The following is a 23,256-nucleotide window of genomic DNA, read 5'->3' on the forward strand; positions in this document are numbered from 1 at the left end:
GTTTACCAAGGCAAGGTGTAAATACATCACAAGCAGCGCCCTGTGCATCTGTGCTCGGAGAGAGGTGCAACGAGTCCGATTAAATAACGCAACAATTTACCGCACTGAGGCCATCTGAGGCATCTCATCTCCCAAACTGTAGAAATGACCACAGAGGCGATCAGACAGCTCCGATGTATTAAAACACACATGCTGCATGTTTTTGCATGTCTTGCAAATTGTGCCCCTTTTTTTTTTGCTGCATTCATGCACCGTGATGGAAATTGAGACGCGTGAACATGCATGTTAACCCCGCTGCGTCCCCCCGTCATTCAGCCACATGACTGTCTTCACCCCCCAAAACAACCGCTGTGGGGTGAACAGACACCAGATTGCACATTGCACAGATTTAAAAAAAAAAAAAAAAAAAAAAAACGCAGCTCGTCGGCCTCATCCAGCGGACCGCACCGGCCGCTCCAGTGCGGCAGCGTCCGTCACCTGCGATAAACTTGTATGATTGAGTGACGCGTTCATGCGTGCAGACGGCGCTAGGACCGCGCGGAGGCATGATGTGACACCGAGCCTATTTTTCCTTCTCATGATGAGGGCAGCGTGCGCACCGGGCTGCGGACATACCTGTCTTCTCCTCCTCCGGCGGGATTAGGCTGCTGCCGTCCTGACATTAACGTCTCCATGTTTTCGCACGCCGGGTCTTGCCCATCCGCGGTCTCAGGATGCTGCCGCTTCTTCCAAGGTCTGCCCGTCCACGGACCATGCGTGTTATTTCCACACCGCTGAGAGAGGCGGAGCCCGCGGTGCTTGGAGACGGCGTGCAAGTGGATCACGAGAACGCCACTTATTTATGCTCAGAGCCAATCAGCTGCGGCTCGGCGTCCAGCGACTGTACAGCAGCAAGCCAGTGTTTTGGTTTATAATGAGAAAAGGATAAGAAAAAAATAACATCCCCCCTGTTTCTTTAATTTCAGCCATTTATTTACATGCTCACTGGTGCAGTGTCCATCCCATCTTCTGCACACACTGATGCCTTTCCATCAATGAGCATATAAATGCAAGAACATTATAACAGAGACTGAATACAATTTAAACAGCAAAAAAAAAAAAAAAAACTAGTAGTGATTTAGGCAGCTCTAACAATCCTTATCAATTTCCAGATCCCCCTAATTAAAACCTGCAAAATTACAGCTATTTTATTAAAAATCAAGTATGTAAAATGCTGGTTTTTGTTTCCAAAGAGGACAACTGTATGTTCCACAGAAGGTCCCTAGAATCTGTTTGAAATCAGTGATGCTATAAAAGTGAACAGGAAATCCATCAACCCAAAATAGTGTTCTTTGAAAGAGATTAGAAAATTGCTAAACACAAATAAAACATCTGATGAAATGGTAGTACCTCTTTTTAATATTCACTCCACATGTTCCTACAAGGTGTGACCTTAATGTACAACAGAGGTTGGCCATGGAAACAGGGTTTACTCTACCCTCTACTGGCAGGACATAAAATCTTCTTCAAATGAAATCCAGTTTGTCTGGTGTAGTTACATTTCTGTGTGGTACAAAGTCATTATTTACTAAAAACAAAATACCAAAAAAAAAAAAAAAAGGTATTGTACATTTTTACAGTCTTCTTTCATACACAAAAAACTGAGGTGTGAGAACTATCTCAAAAATACAGACACTGCCTTTGTTTACATTTGCACCTACCAAGATTAGACTTAAGCATAAACTACATAATTTTGTATATACAAAAAGACAGCAACCGACAACAAGCAAGAACAATATATACAGCAAAGTGTCTCTTGCTTGGTGAACTTAAAGAGCATGGACCACATTCAGAACACAGTGTCTTGTTTTTCAAAGGTTGTGGTGGTGTGACAAGTCTTAACAGAAGTTCCTGCACCACCATTTGTTCACAGTAGTCCTTGTTGAACCAGATGTCCTTTATTTGAATCTGTCACAGTGGTTCCCTCCCCTTCGGTCGACCTCTACCACCTCCCTCTGTGAAAGGGTGGGCACGCAAAGCCGGGCCTCCCATTTCGGAAATGCCTCCCTTCCCTTTCATTCATGCCCTCAGGTCCCAGAGAAGGGTGTCGGTGGAAAGGAGGACCACGAGGAGGGAAGGGCATCGGCATTCTGAATCTGTCTGATGGAAACATGGGTCCTCTGGGCAGCATTTGCGGAGGGATGTGTGGCATGTTGGGAGGTGAGAGGAAAGGAGGTAGGTGAGGATTTGGCATACCGGGAGGAGGCTGAAGAGGTGGCATACCCGGTCTGGGTCCCTGCATAATAGCAGGATTTGCCAGAGTCATCATCGGTGCAACAGGAGACCCCAGCTGGGTGGCGCTCCCAACATCTGAGGAAGGGCCTTGGTCTCCTGTAGAATCGTCTGTGGACTCATCTGGAGGGTTTACATTTCCTACTGCAAAAGAGGACAAGACAAAGTTTTGATGATTTCCAGTTAGAAGTTGCTTATCTTGGAAGCACAAAAACTAACAAAATAAACAAGGCATGCACACACGTGTTCATCTTATCAATCAGTCCAAGTTACTTTTGATCAGTGCACTCACATCTTCCATTAAGATGATGTTTGAAAAACTCGCAGCATTTCGTTTTATATAAATGTCTTACCTGCTGCCAGCTTTACAGGATCAAACTCAGTGGGGATGAAAGGAACTCCTCCTGGAGGCATGGATGTAGGGGACAGCATGATGGGGGCAGGAAAAGCAGGTGGACTTCCCATTGGTTCCCTCTGTTGAACTGGAGGCACCTGGAAGACAAATGACATGTCGCTGTTATTTAAGATTGAATGGCATTCTGAAGATTGACGTTAAGCGAGGAAGAAAGCCCTTTTGGAGTGAGGACAAACTGGATTAGCATCTCCTGAATCCACAGAATGATGTTGCTTTTCGATTACATTCCATTTGTATTTCTTTTTTTCTGTCACTTGAAGAAGAAACAATCTGCTGATAGACCAGTAATAATTACTAGAGGTTTTCATCAGGCCACAGAAAACAGACATTTCTTCAATACTCCAAAACAAAGTTGAATAAAACAAAACACACGAAAAAGCAAAGTGAAAAAGTGCAGAGCCAAAGCATTTGGCAGTGGATGTTCACAGATCAGAAAAGGAGATTATCACATAGTCTGAACTAGAAAAGAGCAGAAACTTATTCAGGTACCTTTAAAAAAAACACACACACACACACAACTTGTATATTTGATTAGGAAGAAATGGAAGATGGAGCAAATCTGCTGACATTATGTTCAGTCTAATTTATTAAAAAACATAATTTCATGTGTATGTGTTGACCTGTGTATATAACACTGACAGATCAATCACTTTTTAGTCCCATCATAGTCGCCCAGAATAAATGTGTCATTAATTGCACACAAAAGAAGAGAAAAAGTTAAATAAAGAAAAAGATGTGACCAGTCAGAATCAATATAACCAGCACATTTACTGGCCAGGGCTAAATCGCACGTATTTATTTAGGCAGGAAGGAGATGAATGCTACAGGACTTCAGGGTCTTGACAAATCTATTGCTTTCAAATCATCATGTACTGAAATAACCTGCTGAAACAAAACAAAATATATAAAAATTGAGCGACTGTTTTGGTACTTACCCTTTACTTTTAATGATTGCCGTTTTATTCATTTATTTTTTAATTAAGGTATTTTATTAACTGCTGTCCTCTTTCCTGGAAACAGTAGCCCGAGGCTTGTTTACAGCTTGAAAGTTTGTGGTTGTACTTGTCCTAAAAATTTATGCTCACGAAAGCATCAATTACTACTGCTTTGTAGACACTACATACTTCGTAAACGCTGCAGCACACAGTTCTGAATATACAGGAACAAAATAAATTCTGACCAGTAAATGACAGGACGTTTGCATCCTAGAAGCTGACTGTAACAGGAAAGTGGAGAAGCTGTTGGCTGGCTGCTGAGTGAGACTGAGACATGAGGTAAATTATTAAACTTATCTATTCCACAAATGCAAATTATCATGCTGATCTTTTTCCCTATTGTCTATCAAACCAGGAAACAAGACCTACGCAGGTACGTGTTTATGTCCAAGTAAGTGTTCATACACTCCTTGGCTACAAGTGGGGAAGAGAAAACTTGCATGCAACACTAACACACAATATTTTGATCTAACATGGACTAAAACTATACTGCCGCCAACTTTAACATATTAACATGTTGTGATATATTCAGTCGACCCGCAAACAAAAGGACAAAAATGAAGTCAAGGGCTCTCCTCTGTGATCACAGTATGTCATTGATGTTCCTGAGCTGCCATACAAAATACTTTAGAAGCTACATCACAGACATATCCAGCACCTCCTTTAATCAATACTGTGGCAGCACTTGTATATTTATATTGATATAAAGTGTATTTGATACAATAAAATAAAATAAAAAAAATAGAACTTGTTAATAACGTACAGCTTGCAAATAACGACTTGAATAAAAATGTCTAGCTACAGCAATGTATTCATTTTTCTCACCAGGCCCTCGGGCAGTGATGGTTATAATTACTTTGTGTGGGAGAACCCACACTAATGCACACGTATGCAGCAGTGACTTAATGACGACTTTTCAATTCTGAAACACAAGAAGAGTCTGTGTTTATCAGAAACAGCATCAGACATTTTTATTACTGTTAATAATATAATCTATAAACAACAACTGAAGCGTTAATAGAAAGTTATACTGTAGTTATGATTTCAAAGTCTGTCAAAGAACTCCAGTCAGTAATGAGATAGTGTTAAATTCAAATTAAATTCTACTGTTGAAATCTGGGTGTAGTATCTAAAATAACAGGAATAAGGGATATATTATCATGCTGCATGCATGTGCTGTACAAGCTATTCCAGGATGCAAGGCTTTATTCTTCAGTAATTCATTTTGGTATAGTGAGACACACAGTATCTAAACATTTAGGGAACACTTTAGGCACACTTTCACTCAACATTTTTATTACACTTTATTATCTTTCCCTAATGTAAATAATCTGTCACAAATTCAACCTGCTGTTAACACGAAGGATATTTCTCTCTATGAACCCGTGATAACTGTCGGTCGCAAAGTCACTGATGACGGTTAAACTATCAAATGCTGCTGCCCTCTCATTGTCTCCTTGTTGCCCAGCTGACTGTAGGCACAAAACCTACAGGGAAAAATCCTATCATTCACACAGAATGCAATATGCTGCTCCCCTTACTGTGCAACCTTCAAGTGCAAAATGTCACAACATTGATTCATGTGTCCAAAAATGGGACGTGACAGCAGAATCCTCTCATGTCTGCAAGTCAAACCAATTTCCCGTTAGATGGAGAGCACCTAGATCTATTCCAGCCGATTTTAATCCTGGCATGGGATAAAATTATATCACAAATTATTCATTTATCGTCTGCTAGATGATTTTCAGAATACTGTAGATCTGGAAATGTTTCTTTGTCAATATCAGCAAAGCTTTTCATAATAGAACATTTTGGGGAAAAAGCTTCACTTCTATTTCTGTAATGGTTAATAGAGATCAATATCAGTATTTTCAGTAAGTCAATATACCTGTACTGCCTGGTATAGACACCTCAACAACAAAAAGAAAAATCCTGCAAATACAAAAGATGTATATGTATGTATTAATGAGTGATTTAAAAAAAAAATCTTAGCTCTGAATCCCTGAATGGTATTGTTGGAGAAAAAAAGACACTCTGCAAGCCACAAAAACTCCTATGAGGACTGCTTTTCTTTTCTTTCTTTCTTTCTTTCTTTCTCCTATAAACAAAAACATATGCCATGAGACTAACTTGAAAGATGCTGTGAATAACAATAATATTCTACACTTAAAACATTGTAAGGAAAAAGAGTAAAACTTGTCAGACACATGAGATATGTAATGTTATCACAGGAACATTTTGAGCTTTCCAGTTATTTCAAAAACAGCAGCCCTAGTGGCCACCAGAAGAACTGCACCTGTAAACTGCATTCAAAATTTGGGTAAGGCTTTAAAAGGAGCCAAATTCAGGTCAGCATATTAACTAATTTTAACAGCTAAGATTTGGGAATATTAACCGAGGAAAAGGCAGATTTTTTTCTCCCCTTTTGGGACTACAATAATAAAAAGTAGTCTGATAAAACTGTCTTGATGCGTGCTACATTTGACTAAGCATCATTATATACTTGAGTGAGGACAGTCACCTTGTTTATATATCCCTCATTTGTGCATCCTTACTGAGAGGCCTAATTTGAGCTGCATAGTGGTGCACATTTCTGTCTGCTACATTAATTCTGAAACTGCCACTAGGGGGCACCATATTTAAAGCATTCCGAATACTTACATATTGGGCCTTTAAGGCTACTTTCACACTTATCCCATTTTAATTAAAACGTAAACAATGCCCATCCAAATGAGCGATGTAGCACTATTTAAGACATACGAACTTGGCTAGATAAACATATCCCATGACAATCCACTTACACTGGGTATGCGGGTGGGTGGGTGGCACAGTGGTGCAGTGGTTAGCACCGTGGCCTCACAGCAAGAAGGTTCTCGGTGTGAACCTGCTGGTTGGCTGGGGCAGTTTGCATGTTGCCCCTGTACCTGCATGGGTCTTCTCCAGGTGCTCCGGCTTCCTCCCATAGTCCAAAAACATGTATGGTAGCTTACTTGGTAACTCTAAATTGGCTGTCGGTGTGAACGTCTGTGTTTGTGGATATAGCTAAAGGATAGAGGGGCATGCTGATGCTGGTGTGAATCGGTTAGGGTTGGTTGTTTAGTTGTTGGAAATACAATGGACCAAGAACAACAATAGTGAACAGACCACAGGTGTCCTCCACAGCACAACAGGACTTAGCATACGCAGCAAGGTAAGCCTGTCGTCCATTGTCCATGTTGTACTAACCACTGATAGTCAAGGCTGATGTCTTTGTTGTCTTCTGTCATGTGATAGGATCATGACAAACCAGGGGACAATGCGCAGCGAGACTTTAGACCCAACCAGAAAAACAAACACTGTTGTGCACATCATCATTTCCATTTGCTGCCTGTCCAAACTAAAATGCAAAGCTTCAGTTTTTAAACAAAAATGAGGTGAGCAGCATTTCCAAAAGTCCTAAAACGGCAAAGTATTGTGGATGAGCATAAATATAAAGCTTTTAAAGCCCAAGTCTGCCACTTACACATGCTTAAACCCAACCTTGTTTAAAGGCATGGAGCGCTGATGGGGAAGGCGGCTAATTCTTTATGACTTGTTTTCTTAAATTTGCCTACAGCACCTTTAAGCATTGACGTCCTTTTTCTTCAAAAACACTACAACAGCTTTAAGTATAAACTTAAGATAGTGGATAATTCTTTGCCTAAAAGCAAACAGACACTAAATGGTTACAAATGAGTGAGCTTTTGAATGCCCCTAAGGGATAAATAAAGTTATTTGAATTGAATTGAAATAATACCTTCAAGCATGACATAATGAAGCACAACTCCTGCAGCAATGATGTCAAATGCAGAGTTAACACAGCGACAGATCATATATATTTTTGGTTCCCCTATGGGCACAAGCTTTCATGATGTTTAGAAACTACACAGACACAAGTAAAAGAAAGAACAAGCACTTCACAAGCCTTAATGCAGTCAGTACTCTGGGGTAGTAATATAGAGGTCTGCTCTTACCCTGACGTTTCGCTCCATCGGCAGAAAACAGGATAACAGCTGCTTCGTTTTTCCTGCAGGTTAATTTCACAGAGGAAACCCCACGAGGCAGGCAGCCAGGCATCGGATCTTTGATCAGGACCCTGATCTTTGATGTGTATCATCTCATTGCTTTTACTCATCATAATTCTCTTTGTTTATGCCTGCTACTTAGAAGACATGACAAAAGGTGGTAATGATGCAGCTCAACAATAAACTGGACTGAAAGCTTAAAATTATTCCTGATTTAAAAACAGAACAAAAATGAAAAGGTCCATTTTATAATGAATGAACCCTTCAATACCTTTTAAGCATCCCACAGCATCATTCATGAGTGGGAATCCAAATATCCAAGGATCCTTTTTATAACACTCACCTTTGTGAGGCCTCGTGTGAGTCTGATGTTCTTCAAACATGGATCTAGAGCACTGTTGTTTTACTTGATGTAACTGAAGACTTCACCCTTTTCTTGAAATGTCACCTCATTTGAAAATGACTGAAAGAAGAACACTGCTCAGGTTTTACATTGGAATCCATGTTAATGACTACTGAGTTACCAAAAGCCAAGCAGCGCTTGTGCAAATGCTCCAGGGCTAACAGACTAGTGATGTAGAGGGCGTTTATGAAATATAGAATCACCAAGGCTGTAGAACGAGTAGGTCCAGGTTTGACATGATAACAACACACCCTGGAAGTCACATTTCTCTCCTGTCTACAGCTAATATAAGAATTTATTAATATTAAGTAACATAAAATCATGAGAATAGAGTTTTACGATATATTTTCACTTTAAGGCTCAAGGATGTTACAAATGTAAAGCTTTGGCAAAAACACACATTCACAAAACAACCTTGTGTGTGATGACTATGATTTAGTTTTAACTTAAATTGTGGAACAATTAAAAAAAATACTTATATACACAAATACCTATGTTTTACATTCATATATAAAATCCATATATTTAAATCAATAAAGCAAAACGTCCAAGTGGGAAATGTAAGTCTGTCTGCTGCATTTGGAAGAGTTTCTACTTCCACTGTTCTGCATTCTGTGTCTTTAACATTCACTGTAAAGTACACGTGTTTGCAATTTCCTTACAGCAGAAAGAGGAGCAGCAAAATGCCAAATATTATAAAGGAGATTTGGGAGGTTGTGCTAACAGAGGCTGACATATTTGTCAGGTATTCTCTGTGTACCTGGCACATGATTTTTTTGTCGTTTATTGAGTGCTACAGGAGCAATGAAAAACATTTAACTGTTGCCTTGATCCCTACTTTATACCAGCAGATAAATTGTGACAACGGCTGCTATTACATTGCGGAAGCACAGCTATATGTGCTTTAAGATCTAACTTTAACAATCTGATTTTTAAACCTACCTGCGTACTAAGTAAGTTAAAATTTTTGACTCTTCCAATAAAATGCAAGACTGAGATCATACGAATTCATCCACTGTGCTTTAACATGAAACCCAATCATCTTCAAACATTAGCACCAGAGGTGATATTTGGCATATGGCATAAAATCAGGCAGCGAAGAAAGACATATACACTTGAGATCATTCACCTAGTTTTACGTTGAAGAGCAGATCTTTGGCACCACATCAGTCTCAACACATATTTACTGAGCTATCTCTTGTAAACTCAGATACACTGACAAATGCGTCAGTGCTGAAACTGACCCACCACGAGGGGTCCAGGCAAAACTTGTAAGAAGAAAGTTTTCTTGTAACGGTCCCATACTGAGACCCTTTTTTAGCAAATTAATGCAAATGTTACATCTGTGTAGTGTGCAGTTTCATTTTTTTCAGCTTCAAATACTGCAAAGACGGTTCCTTTCACCATGACTGCGTTTAACCGTGTTCTAAACAGGCTGTTTCAGGGACAGTAGCTCTGAAAACTACTGACCTGCTGCTGTCCCCCCTTCAGGAAGGAGACTTTCCCTGTCTGAATAAGAAAGCGTGGAGAAAAAACAGCTGACCACATAGCAGCAGACACTGGGATATACATATATATGTATATATTCTCTCTGAGCAATGACTATACATAGAAATATCAAATTCACAGCACAGCTGTTGTTTTTAACTTACGTATATAGTAAGTTTGTCAGACAACGTTGCGGTTATGAGTAGTTTAGCCGTGGAGAGCAGCTGCTTGGGAAATGGCTCTGACGTGACTGCCAGTCAACATGTAGTCTTAATGTGCTGTGTTTCAGTCACTATTTCACACTTATTATTTTGTCTGACAACAAAAACAGAAAATATGCAAAGGACAGTTTTACTGGGAATTAGGCTGTATGGAAATACAGTATATGTGTGTACAGACGGAAGAGGAGACGTGAACAGATGTTAATATGGGCCGAGTTTAAGTTGTGCTGAAGCACAACAAGCAACGTGGAAACACAGTAACCTGCACACAGTCCTTGTTTATTGGTTTCAAATGGCGTTAAAGTTCCCACCTTCTCTGGATGTCCTTCAGCTTACCATTTCCACAGAGCTCTGATCTGTGGGTATGCAATCACAACTAATGGTAACATTAGCCACAGATTAGCTAATTAACACACCAACACTGACGATTTTCCAGTCATTGTTGGAGCAATAAAAAAAGTAATCCATTGGGTCCTCAGTGCATCAGATGCTGGGAAAGCATGAAAACTTGTGCCTGTTATGCCAGCCAACAGCAGCACATTGGGTAGGCTTTGCTTGTGGCTGAGACATTGTAAAGTTAGCAGAGGCAGCTCTAGAGCTGCTCGTTCTGAATGGTTCACCTGGAAGCAGCAGGCAGAGAGGGGGGCAGGATTATACAAAGGTTGAACTCCATGACTATTGGTTCATTAGGTGTTAGTTGGTGCTTGGGTCAAATTCTTTCTGGCACGAGCCCAGTCAACCCCACTGTGTGGAGCACAATCTTAACACTTCAGTTCCACTGTTCTGGTGCAAAATTTGTTCTACCTGACACCACTTAGTCTTGTTTGTCTTCCTGGCCACTGTTTCTTCCTCGACCACTCTCCTCCTGCTCTTGAAGATGGCTGACAGTGAAACTCCGTTTAGTGAACACAACACAGACCCGCCACTTGACATTAGTTTCCAAGTGCCATGTGACGCCCATATCAGGAACGCCAGACAGACAGACAAGCCCATCAAAGTAAAATAGCTGGGAAGTGTCGATCCAAGGACCAAATTGTCTGAACAACTGATGTGTACTGGTGCATCCTGAGATGTACATGTGTGCTTAGACACCATTGGTGTGTGGTGTTACATAGATACATACATAGAAAACGACATGTGCTGGTGTTTTGATGCATGTCAAAAACTGCAGGCTGAGGAAAACAGTGCTGCAGGGCCAAACAACACCAGAGTGAGCTGCCTTCAATACTCAGTTGATATGAACCAGACAATGTTTTAAGAAAAAATATAATTAAAAACAGAACGGTTTACCTCAATTTGCATTACATTTTGAGTATTCAAACCTGTGGTTTGGTTACTGCTGCAATAAACACACATATCCTTCAGATCTACAAAATGCACATGAGTGCATTCCATCCAAAATGGAACTGTTCTAAAACCATTTTATGGAGCCAAAGGACTTCAGATGGTCATGAAAGGCCTATGTACACTGCATCCATTGAACCTTCTGTAGTGATTTCCCAGAAACAAAAAGGTGGTACCGCTTCAAACTTATTACTAAAATCGAATAAAAAATTAAAATACAATCTAATAATGCACAAAAATTAGTAGTAAATTTAGGGGCGGAGAAAACAGACATTCAACGAAACAGGGTTTCCCTACCAATTAACTACACATTTTAAGATATTTTTTTTACTCATTTATCTTTTGCTTCCATGTCTGTTTTATATTATGTGCATAAAGTGACAGTAAAAACAGACATAAACATAAGGTTCAGTGTGCAAACGAATGCAAATGTTTGAAAGGCTGTTAGCAGGCTGACAAACTGGCCAATACTCTTTATTGATCTTTTCCGATGATAGCGAAGAGAAATAGCTTCTAGTTCAACAACTGAGGCAGAGGCAAGCATGAAAAAACAGTTAATCCAGTGAGAAGTGAGACTGGCAAAAACAGGACTGTAAGCATCACACAAAGGGATATCTGAGATTTGTTCATAGCTGCTTGTGTATCAAGACTATGACATGATTGGTCTTCATGAACAATAGTCCAGGGCTGGTTTTGTTAGGCAACATGCCATTTATCGAAAACACGTTGGCTTACCTTGTCTCCCACTTTGACACTCTTCTTCACAACCAGACCTTTAAGTCCCACCAGCAGCCAACGGTAACATGGACTCGAGTTTTCGTCCAAGTGAGATGCAGCTAGTTACGGTAGGTTGAAGACAGCCCGTTTTAAGGGAAAGACAAGCAGCACTCGGTCCGTCCGGCTGGGAATCAAACCGGGGATCTGCTGCTCAGGAAGTATGTAACCATATGGTATGCACTAACCACTCGGTTATAATTCCATCCCCACAGACAGCCACTTTTATTAATTTATTTAGTTGACCATTGATTCAGCTCCTTCCAGTCATGGGTTAGTGTCTAATTTTGTATAAAATTTCTAACAAGTTTGCTGATTTAAGATGTTGATTTTGACTTAGTTTTTTTTTTTATTATCTCTACTGTCATAAATACTAATTTTCTAATTCACTTTGCTGATTTCATTAAGTCATTGCCAAATAGTTTGCAAATTTTTACATTTGAAATTCACAGCCATTGTAGTGTGATATCTTGTTGTCATTCAACCACTGATAACCTGGCCAAACCCACACACATTCTGGAAAACAAAGCTTAGTTCCTGGAAATTGAGAAACACAGAAAAGCTTCCCTCTACACATACAACAATAATTAAAAGGTTTTGTAATTCCCACTTTATTTGAATACGTTGTGACAGTACAAGGTTACTGAGTGAAGATGCAAATATTTTGTCAGAAAGAAGAACTGCATGAAGAAGCACTGTTGAATGCAATGCCTATCAGCAGAGGAGCCTATCTGAATTATGGCAAAGTCAATAAGCATCATAGAAATCACCAAAATAGATGATGGATAGAAAGACATGAGTGAAATGTGGACAGCTCCTATTAGAGGAAATAATCTGATAGTAATTGAAGACAAAAACATGATTATTTGTTTCTGCATAAAACAGTTTAATTCCAAAATACTATCATATCCCAGGTCTATTACACACGCCTTTACTGAGGAAAAGAAAAATGTCTTGGGCTTCATCGTGCCATCATTATAGGCTATCTAACCCCTTTCAGAAACTGAAACAAGTGGCACACTTGGTTTTAACACCAAATCATGACTGCACAGCAAGAAGAACTCAGTGACCCCAAACTCACTGGAAAGGTACGTGAACCACAACGCAGGTGAAGATATTTAAGAATGAATGCACTGCTATCTGTGATATGCTAGGTCTGACGAATTTAAATTATATCACAACCAAATTATGAACTTTTGACATTTTGTCTTCATCAGTATTCAAGCCATCTGATATGCATAGCTTTTCATCCAATTTGTCATTTAAATTTTTGATTTAAAGGATCTTGGCCACGATACCCAAAATGTCAACCACCAGGCACATTCACGCTCAGAAACCAAGATCACCCACATCTTGCATACAAGCCTCATGTGAACCAGATCTGATATTGTAAATCACTTACAATTAAAATGTGAATGTTCGCAGTGCTACTAACTTCAGTACAAAAAAACAAAACAATGGGTGATCACTACCAAAGTCATGCCCTGTCTGCTTTCACAGACATGGTCTGTGTAATACAGTTCTAACCTTTAGATTAACCATTTCCTAATGTCACCAATAACAAACACCTAACATACACCACGCCTAGCACACAACATTGAGCACAAATTTATCGTTAAACAGTGACTACACTGTTAACTGGAGTAAGCTATTAAACGTCCTAGCACATAATTTGAATGAACACTTAGCCACATGAAACAAGGTGCTTCCTATGCACATGACAAAAGTCTTGATGAAAACATTCTAAGCCAAGCAAACTTCTAAAACATACCATGCTTGATTTTAAATATTTTGTCTTTCACTTAAGTATTAAATTAACTTGCAGTGACTTGACTTTTGAAAATAAAGATGAGAGGGTGATTCAGATAAGCTCCACTGCTCATATGCAAAAACAAACTACTGTTTACAGCCTCCACAAGAAAGATTGTGAAGTAATCTTTCTTCAAGGCTATCAAACAAATAAAACAGGAACACATGTATTCAAAAGAAGCTCTTGAAGGACTGTATTAGTATTACCTGAACATGAGCAGTGATGGTCCCATCTGGTACACTTTCCAACACTCCATTTAAAGCTGTCTGGTTCAGGTCCTTGGCAGTAGTCCACCCTGTGCATTATGGAAAACATGACAATGTTAGACAAAAATGCTTCTTATACCCTGCAGCAAGTCAACTGTTTCCATGCTAACGGAACAGCTAAGTGTTTACCTGGATTTAGTGTCTCGGCGTCCAGCATACCCCCTTCCCGATAGCTCTCCAGCTCCTCGACTTTGACTTTGCTCCAGGGAATGTAGGTAACTCCCCGCTCTACATCCCAGAACTTTTTGTGTGCTGATTTTATACCTTTGTTCAAAGCCCAAGCAATCTAGGAAAGAGTGAAACTAAGTGTCATCAGTAAGTTATTTCACCATACAAAAAAAAAAAAAAGCTTTTCAAGAACCAATACACTACTGTGAATGAAAGCTACGTGCATAAAAGAGCAGGTACCTTTACTGGTTTCTGGTTGACTTTGTACGAGCCCCTACTGAGTCTGTTCAAGGCTGTATAGGCATCTTGTCTGTGAACCATGACGATATAGGCACAACCCCTCGGAGGAATCATCTGGACAAAGAGAGCAAAAGGTAATAGTGAAATACGGGACACCAAGTCATAAAGCTTTACAAGCATCTTTGTGAGATTTGTCCAAACTTACGTTGATGGAATCAATTTGACCAAACTCTTCTAAAAGAGACATCACGTCAGGCTGCTGAGTTTTCTTGTCTAGCTGTCCAACCCAAAGTGTAGTGCTGCAAACTACAAGCAAAAAGAGATTCTTATTATTATTATATTTTATGTACTGCTCTCGACAACATTCGTAATTTAAGGGTAATAGATTATATAAGTTATTGTTATTGAACAACCTAAAAAACAAACTGTGTCGCTTCTCCTCCAATATGGAAAGCCCTAGTCCAGGGGTGGGCAATCCTGGTCCTCGAGGGCCACAATCCTGCATGTTTTAGATGTTTCCCTCTTCCAACACACCCGATTCAAATGATCAGCTCATCATCAAGCTCTGCAGAAGCCTGATAACGATCCTGATCATTTGAATCGGGTGTGTTGGAAGAGGGAAACATCTAAAACATGCAGGATTGTGGTCCCCGAGGACCAGGATTGCCCACCTCTGGACTAGTCAGTATTATTGGGGATGAGGTTAAGCCAATATTTCAATGGCAAAAGAAATCCAAGTTTCTGTCAAAGTCCTAACATAATGACAAATCTTCATCTGTATATTAGACTTAAGGTGGGTATTTTCAAGCATGGAGCAGCTAAAGCAAGTACTGCACTTCTTACTGTGGTTTTCTCTGACTTTAGTTGTAGCTTCAAAATCTAAGACAATGTACCTGAATATAAGGTACAGCCATTGTTTTTAACTTGCATGTACGATGAGTTTTTAAGACAATGCATAATTTGTGTAAAAATAAATACATAAATAAATGAATAAAAATCAGGATTTTATCAGTGCAGCAACTTGGAAGTGACTGCTGATTAAACTGCAATCTTGATGGACTGCTACTGTTCTATACTTTTTCCGTTTTCTGACGGCAGAAACAATATATATTAATATGTAAATGAGAACAGCTTTCGTGGGAATACGGCTGTAACTACAGTTTATGTGAGAACAAAGTAATAGAGAAGAAAACAACGTGTATGTAAAGGGCCGCCACTCAGAACAGCACCTGTGTGTTTGTATTGTGCTTTGCTGCTGTGATGCCAATTGAATCTTTAGTTGGTACTCCCATACTTTAAAAGTCTTGGATCTTTAACAGCACTTTTTACACAACCGAGTTGGACTTTGCTGTTGCTGCCATCATGTAAAACTACAGCTCGGAGCTCAACCAATGACTGGAGCCAACAACAACTGACGACATAACGAAGCAATTATGTAGTGATACAAAAGAAAAACATTTGCTACAACAAATTGAAGTTAAAACAGATATGAATCAATTAAAAATAATTTCATGTTTTTTAGCGTCGACATCATCGATCATGCCAAGTAATCGCAGCAGCCCTGCATAATAATAAAGTGGTGATGACAGTTGTACTTGTGCAGAACATGTATGGCAATGTAGCTTAGAAATATTACAATCATGACTTTTAAAAATCAAAGTGGATCCTTCCAGTTGGACTGTTGCTGCGATAGTAATTACAGCAGTTCTGTGCATTATATAATGTGTGACATTCACGGGTTTGTTTCTGTCGTAGCACATACCACTGAGTGTCTGGTTCTTTATGCTGGGAAGACCTTTCTGTCTGCGCTCTCTGTCCTTTTCTCGTTCACTCCTATCTTGAGAGCGAGAGCGAGACCTCCAGCGCTGTTCTCTGGAACGAGACGGCCGATGCCTTGACCTTCTTGAGCGAGAAGAAGATCTTGATCTTCGTCTCCTCGGAGATCTAAAATATAAAGGATCATCCAACCATCAGTTGAACATTGTGTCAACAAATGCTGCAATTCCCCCAGAGGAATATTACATGAGCTGGACATGACAACAAGAAGAGATGCAGAAGTTTACAGCTTTCTGATGTGCAATTTACCCTCAAGGATACATTGAGTACTGTGGCAGATGACCATTTCATTGCCAGCTTTAACATGACAAGCTTCAAAAAACATTTGGTAACTAATATACAGAAAGGTGACAAATTAAAGGAAAAAACAAAGTGTTATAATATATATAATACGGTGCTCGGCAACCACAAGACATCAGCACAGCATCAAGGCTGACTCATCTATCTGTTCAAGACCTACCACAGATGCTCAATTAGGCTGAGTTCTGGTGACAGCAAAGGCCATAGCATGTGATTTGCATCCTTTTTAATATTCATCAAATCATTCAATGACCCCTCGTGGAATCCTTATCCTGGAAAAGACCCTTCCTATTTGGATAGATGCATTTATCAGAGGACACATGGTACCAGGCTAACTTTTTCACGAGTTGCACTGGTGAAGAGGTGCAACCAACTGAGAATTGGTCACACCTCTCGCCTGGGCACAGGCAAAACATCTCGCTAGCTAAACATTTGCTTATCAACAGACACTACACTTACCAATGCTCTCTAAATGCCTCACATTGCAGGCTGTAGTAGATGCTGCTAGATGGCTGCAGTGCTCTCACATAGATGTGTGAGCAAAAAATTACTTTAAACAGAGTGAAATAAGGTGTTTAATGTCAGATTTGTCCAAGATGAAAATGAGAGATTTTACGTACATGTGCTGTTTTCTATGAGCAGAGAAAATAGTTCACTTAAGGGCACATTTTTAAATGTAAAGATTGCGGTTTATTGTACAGGTTAGAGCCTACAATCATGATTGTGATGAATAATTATTTAATTTTGCAGCCCGACTACAACTACTGCATTTTTTCCTTAACTGGTTCTGGCAGTATCTTCCTGCCTGCACCTGCACTCTGACCATCAGGTGTATCTGAGTTGGACTTCTCCCTCCCTCACTCCTCTTTCCTCAGTGTTGTTTGAGAAACACACAGCAGCTAAATAGCACGTTTTAAACATCAGACACACTGACAAGGCCACAGAAAAAATAAACATTACACTTTCCACAAATATGGCTACTGCGGTTAGAGCGACACCAACACAGCTAAATGATCATCACTCATTTGCACAAATGTGACCAACTTAAATTTTATCTCACACACTCTCAAAAAAGGTCGCTGATGCGATGCAACCACTCAGAACAACTTTGCATTGATTTGCGATGACTCTTCTTTCTTAAGCCTTGTCTAGACTTCCTTGCAAACTCGCACACAAATGCAGAGGATAAATTCTTTCCATATAGGTGTCCACCCACGCATGTGTAGTTCTTGTGATTATACTACTTTTCTAGTATGCACAAGTCCATTTGGAAGTGGACATGCACGCACATAGGATTGTATCTACATTTTCTGCACACATACACTCCTGCCAAGCATGCTTACACATGTGGAAGTATAAACCTGGCCTAAGAAGAAAAGTTGACCCAAACCATCCTAACAAAACAGCCCTCACAGCAGAACAGCACCAGATGCCCTTACTGCAGCGGTCACGGGTACAGTTTTTTTCCCCCTTTAATTTGTCACACTGCATACATGTCCTCATGAAAACTATGACATTCACAACCAACAACAAACTACAATCCTGTATATAACTTTAATGAGCAAAGCTGTTACCTGGAACCAGATCTCGACTTCCTGCCATAGCCTCTGTGTCTGTCCTCTCGCCTCATAGATGAGTCTTCTCTTGAATTTCCCTATTAGCAAAAGGATGACAAGACATTTTTTTGATTATTGCCTAATTAATGAGCAAAGAGTTCCATGCAAAATTCATGGCACAAGTCAAACACAGAAATTTCCCTCTCAAATTGAATACCCATGGCACAGCCAGGCTTGAAATATAATGATAAAATAAATTGATTTTTAAAAAAAAAAAATGTTCAAATTCAAAAGCCTACCTGCAATTGAGCGTAAGCCTCATTTACTGAATGGTATCCATCTGGTATCATATGATGTTCACCGTGACTCATTCCTCCACTGTGCTAGAAGGGGACAAACACAAAGCCACAATAAAAAAATGAATAATATCAATAAAAAAAAGAAACTGGCATCATAGTAATGTTGCCCACACTACATTTCAATTCCAGCTTGCAGCTCCACAAAGCTGATCCTTCACAAAAATCCCCCACCAAAATTGAAGCATTTATAATTTGAACAATAACTCTGGCTTGACACCTGACAGGAGAAAGACTGAAAAAAGTAAATTAATTTGCTTACAACACTCTATGAACAGCATACTGGTATCATAGAGTTAAGTTATTACATGATACGATGATAAATGGATACCTTTATACCCCCAGTCTGTCCCATTGCGTGAGGATCTATGTTGGGCATTTGGCCGGAAAATTGGTTGAATACATTTTCAGGAATCCCTCTGTCGTGACAAAACACACACAGGATGTTAGAAAAATATGAAGTAAAACACATTAAGATCAAATGAGACCAAAACAATTGTAATTTGTGGCAGGGTTTTCACTGCAGACAGTTTCACATGACAATACAAGAAAATTGCTGATGTTGTGAATATCGTTAAAAACATCTGCAATCATTTTGGGGATTTCAGCTTCTTGTGTTTTGCACTCTGTCCTTAGTTTCACCTTTGAAAGACCTATGACATTGTGTGTGTCGTTGTGCTTATTTTACCCTTGTGACCAGTCTCCTATGCCATCAGAATACCCAAAGCAACACAAAAGACACAAACAATTGACTCCTTCCAATACTCACATGACAGTAACTGAAGGAAACAAAACTGAACGTATTTTCTAACTCCTGGCTACAGTTTAGTCAATGATGTAACTGCAAACATATTTCCTTCTAATACCTGATTATAATGCATTTCCATGCTGAAAGTAAATGTATGTGTCACTTGCACTAATCATGTTGTTAAAGATGAAATACCTACAATGGTGTAATACATGCAACATAAAGAATTGTGTCTTGCACTTTCATATTAAACTTGTACAAATGTGTCAACATAAACACATTTTCTGAAACTTACTGTGCCTGAACATTTCCTTCTGTAGCCGTTACATCCTCAGGTTCATCATCATAATCAAATCGATCAAGGAGTTTCTGGGGAAATATTTATTACACAGTTAAGTCAACAAGAGCAGTGATTGCATATGATCACAGCAGGTTACTTTGAGAGTAAGACTAAATTTTGCTTTTACCTCAGCTAAAGAACTCTTCCTTTCAGTATGTACACTGTATGGGTTGAGCTGGGCCACTGGCATCTGGGGTGGGTTTGGTGCATTGTTTGCAATGGTGGCAGTGAGGGTCTTATCTGCCTGCTGGAAGTTCTGGAGCATCCTCTGCAGCTGGAGGTAGGAGAAAACAGAGCATGTTTGTTAATGTAGTTGAACAGCTTGAGCACTTAAACAAATAATTGCTTAGAAAAAGTTATCACTTACCTCCTGACCATGGGGGGACTGAAACAGCTGTGCCACAGCAGCTAAGGCATCAGGAGTGGGCAGCTGGGGCACTGCAGGTAAAGCTGAGGCATCATTGACAGAAGGCCGTGTCTCTGTTGGAGAGTCAGCAGAAACTGTCACGGCACAACAAAACAGTACGTTTTTGCACAAAACAGCATGCAGTTCATCAAACAGTGGACAAACCGCATCATCTCTTTTCTTTACTCAAACAGAACTAAATTAACTTCACTACCTTCCAGTGTAGGGGGAGGTACAATGACCCCATTGGCCATATCCATGAGAGGCTGAATGATGTCCATGTCAAACACACCATTCTTCTGCCACAAGTTTAGGACGCGGACAATTTTACTCTGCCAAGGAAAAAAACAATTGTATTTATTAGAGAGAGATATGTAAATTATTATGCCTACTATTGTTCATTGTAAATGTATAAAATATCAAAAGTACAAACATAAAGTACCTTATCGTCCTCTGGGCAGCGGAAAAGGTTTTGGAAGGTATCTGTGAAGTTCTTTAAGAATCTGGGTCCAAATACATCTTTCTCAACACCAAACTGATGCCGTGACTGTCGAACAATGGAGTCAACCACGTATAAACCAGGGACTTTTAGTTCTGGCTTGCACTGAAACGAAAAACAAAGACAATTTATTCCTCCTTTCCACTCAAATGCTTAGTATAATAAAGAGTAATAGGCTCTGTAACACATACCTTCTTGATGAACTTTTCAACAATCTGGACAACATGTTTGTAAAGCTAATGAAAGAAAAAAAAAAGGCATATTGGTGAGTCACAGCATACCAGACAATACTTTCATAAGGCAGGATATAACCAACACACAGAGGTCAGGAATTGCAATGAAAAACTGTGAAAATAAAATTCTCATTTACTACATGGTTTCTGTAATCAGTCGAAAAAGGTATCACAGGACGACTCATTTATTTATCCCATTGAGCCGTTAACTATCTCATTCAGTTGAAGGAGGAATGTCCACTGCAGGAGGCGACTATGTTTTATGGAAATTGAATTTGCAAGCATTGCACTCTTTGAGGTCATGCTTATCAGTCAATGATATAAGCTTTTGACTTTTGGATGATGAAAGAATGAATAATAGTAATACTTGAGATAAATAAGAAAATGTCTGTTTTTCCAGTTATTTAAATACAAATCCATAGTGGTTCGGATCACAAGTGCTGAAGCTTTGAGTATAATGACTGTCTTTCAGTCTATATTTGAAGAACTCGAGCTCTCGATGTAAGTAGTCTAGTAGATCCTTATTTGCATTGGCCACTCCTTAACAACCATGCAATAAAGTCATCACCACACATCAATGGCAGACTGTTAGCAACACCTGTAGTAACACAGCAATGTGCTTCATACAATGTATCCAAATACAACTTTGGCTTAACTTGTAAGTGAATGTGTTCCAAGATAAAGCAAGAGAGCCAATTAACATATGAATATAACTTCTATTTACTTTACCTTGATTGCTTTGATGGCTGATTTTGTTACAGACATCATTTTAGCTCGGGATATCGGAGGCTTCATGTCAATCATGGAGAATAACTGACAAGTTTTGAGAAAAAAAATTCAAATTAGTTCATTTTAAAAAACAACTACTGGTACACAATTACACAGAAAACATGCAGTATCGTGTTTTATATGGAAAACAAGGACAACACAGAGACCACTACACTGCAGCACCAAAAGGCCAACAGAAAATTCAGCAACACCGTAAACACTACAAATACCACCATAAAAATATAGTACTTAAACAAGAGCATTGTATTTACTGGTTTCATAAGCCTGCCAATTCACAGACTACTTTGCATTTACTCAAGATTCAAATTGTCTTTTCTCTGGGAAAGTATACCTGGACAGGATTTCTGTTCTATACCTTCCTTGAAGTAACATCTATGGAGGTAACCAACAGGTTGTGTTTAAGGAATCCTTAATGCTCACCAAAATATATAGAGATAAGTTAGCCAATTTTGCCTTTTACAAAAGGTTGACTCTCAAGAATTGCCCAGCACTCAATATCTTCCAGAACGTGTAGAAAACATATCATCGACAACTTATTCACGTACATATTTGTGTTATGAGTTCTGAAAGCATCAACTCGTCTGCAGCAAACAGGGGCTAACTCAAAAGTGAAATTACACCACTCAACCACTTCGATACACCACCACCACACAAAAAACACATTAAAATACAGACTTACCCTACTAGCACACCTACCCCACTAACACACATTCCCCACCACACACAAAAAACACATTAAAATACAGCAAGGCAAGACAGTGTAATATCCTGAGGTGTTAACTATCCACTGTCACGGTAAACTAAATCTAAAATTAATCTAAAATTACACTGGACAACCTAAAGCAAGCAACATAGGCGAATGCTAACTTCACATGGTTAAAAGTAACATTACCGACAGTTTAAATGGGAAAACCCGATATCAAGACACACAGCTATTACAACAGGAGTGGTGTATAACACTAACAATGTTCTCCTGAATAGTTTACTAGTCGCTAATCATGGTCTCAGTTGTGTATTTTGAGGTTCAAAATTAAGCTAGCTAAGAGGCCGTGCGAGAATAACGTACTGGCGTTAAGCTCGACCGACCGAAGCTAGTGGCTACCAAACCCACTCACGCCATGTTTTGTTTAAACTGGACACGTTCAAATGAACTAACATTTTCTCCTCCCCAAATTGAGTCAATTCAAGTGTCTGTGTTTAAAAAAAATAAATTACTGTTAGCTGTCAAATAATGCAACTATTTTAAACGACCTGGCATTAGTTAGCATTAACATTAGCTTTCGGGTTTAGCTCTTGGGACTCAAGTAAAACGCGAGTAAACTTTACCTCCATGTTGAACGCGTTCACTGCATCCATGGCGGCTTGTTATGCTGAAACCCGACTGACCGGAGTGCGCGTTTTGTTACTCTAAATAAGCATAACCATGTGTAGTTATATAGCAAACAACACAGAAGAACCACTCGCGTCGAAAGGCTGTATTTTGATTCTGACGTGGAGCTAGCTAAAGCTACTAAGCTAGGAAATGCTACTAGCTTGGCGGTTCCACCCTGTGGGCGTATGTTGGCGTGTGACGTCAGAGGGTAATGCTGCTTTCACGGTTATCGGGAAATGGTAATCGCTTCTAATGGCCGAAAGTCTAATCGTGTTCCACATCTATATCCATTGATTGTCTGTATCTATTGACTGTCAATAAAGTAACCAATTACGCTGCGTGCCCTTTTCACGCCCAGCTTGACAGGGGGAGATCAAACAAAC

At 39.5% G+C, this 23,256-nt stretch overlaps 1 protein-coding gene across 2 annotated transcripts; it reads right to left on the minus strand.

Moving 5' to 3' along the window:
- Nucleotides 1–954: 954 nt before the first annotated feature.
- LOC103363421 (splicing factor, arginine/serine-rich 15-like) lies at nucleotides 955–23,033 on the minus strand. 2 transcript variants are annotated; one of them, XM_008290176.1, is made up of 18 exons: nucleotides 22,828–23,033; nucleotides 21,442–21,525; nucleotides 20,671–20,715; nucleotides 20,423–20,584; nucleotides 20,195–20,312; nucleotides 19,942–20,054; nucleotides 19,702–19,848; nucleotides 19,530–19,603; nucleotides 18,818–18,905; nucleotides 18,430–18,513; nucleotides 18,149–18,228; nucleotides 16,201–16,382; nucleotides 14,644–14,744; nucleotides 14,439–14,552; nucleotides 14,160–14,316; nucleotides 13,971–14,059; nucleotides 2,625–2,763; nucleotides 955–2,415 (listed from the first exon to the last, which is right to left on the minus strand). In XM_008290176.1, the coding sequence occupies exons 1-18, from the start codon at nucleotides 22,855–22,857 to the stop codon at nucleotides 1,982–1,984; spliced, it is 2,241 nt and encodes a 746-aa protein (XP_008288398.1). In that variant the 5' UTR covers nucleotides 22,858–23,033; the 3' UTR covers nucleotides 955–1,981. The 2 variants fall into 2 exon arrangements, with proteins under 2 accessions (XP_008288398.1, XP_008288397.1); XM_008290175.1 differs by having other exon boundaries at nucleotides 19,942–20,075.
- Between the last annotated feature and the right edge of the window lie 223 nt (nucleotides 23,034–23,256).

Source organism: Stegastes partitus, unplaced genomic scaffold (genome assembly GCF_000690725.1).
Source record: "Stegastes partitus isolate 25-593 unplaced genomic scaffold, Stegastes_partitus-1.0.2 Scaffold659, whole genome shotgun sequence".
NCBI lineage: Eukaryota > Metazoa > Chordata > Actinopteri > Pomacentridae > Stegastes > Stegastes partitus.

Excerpts from the sequence above, each read along its gene's own strand:
- LOC103363421 (XM_008290175.1), bottom strand. The coding sequence starts at position 22,857 with ATGGATGCAGTGAACGCGTTCAACATGGAG. Across the intron at positions 20,716-21,441 it reads CAGCCATCAAAGCAATCAAG|CTTTACAAACATGTTGTCCA; the intron begins GTAAAGTAAATA and ends TTCTTTCATTAG. Across the intron at positions 14,317-14,438 it reads TCAACCAGAAACCAGTAAAG|ATTGCTTGGGCTTTGAACAA; the intron begins GTACCTGCTCTT and ends ACTCTTTCCTAG.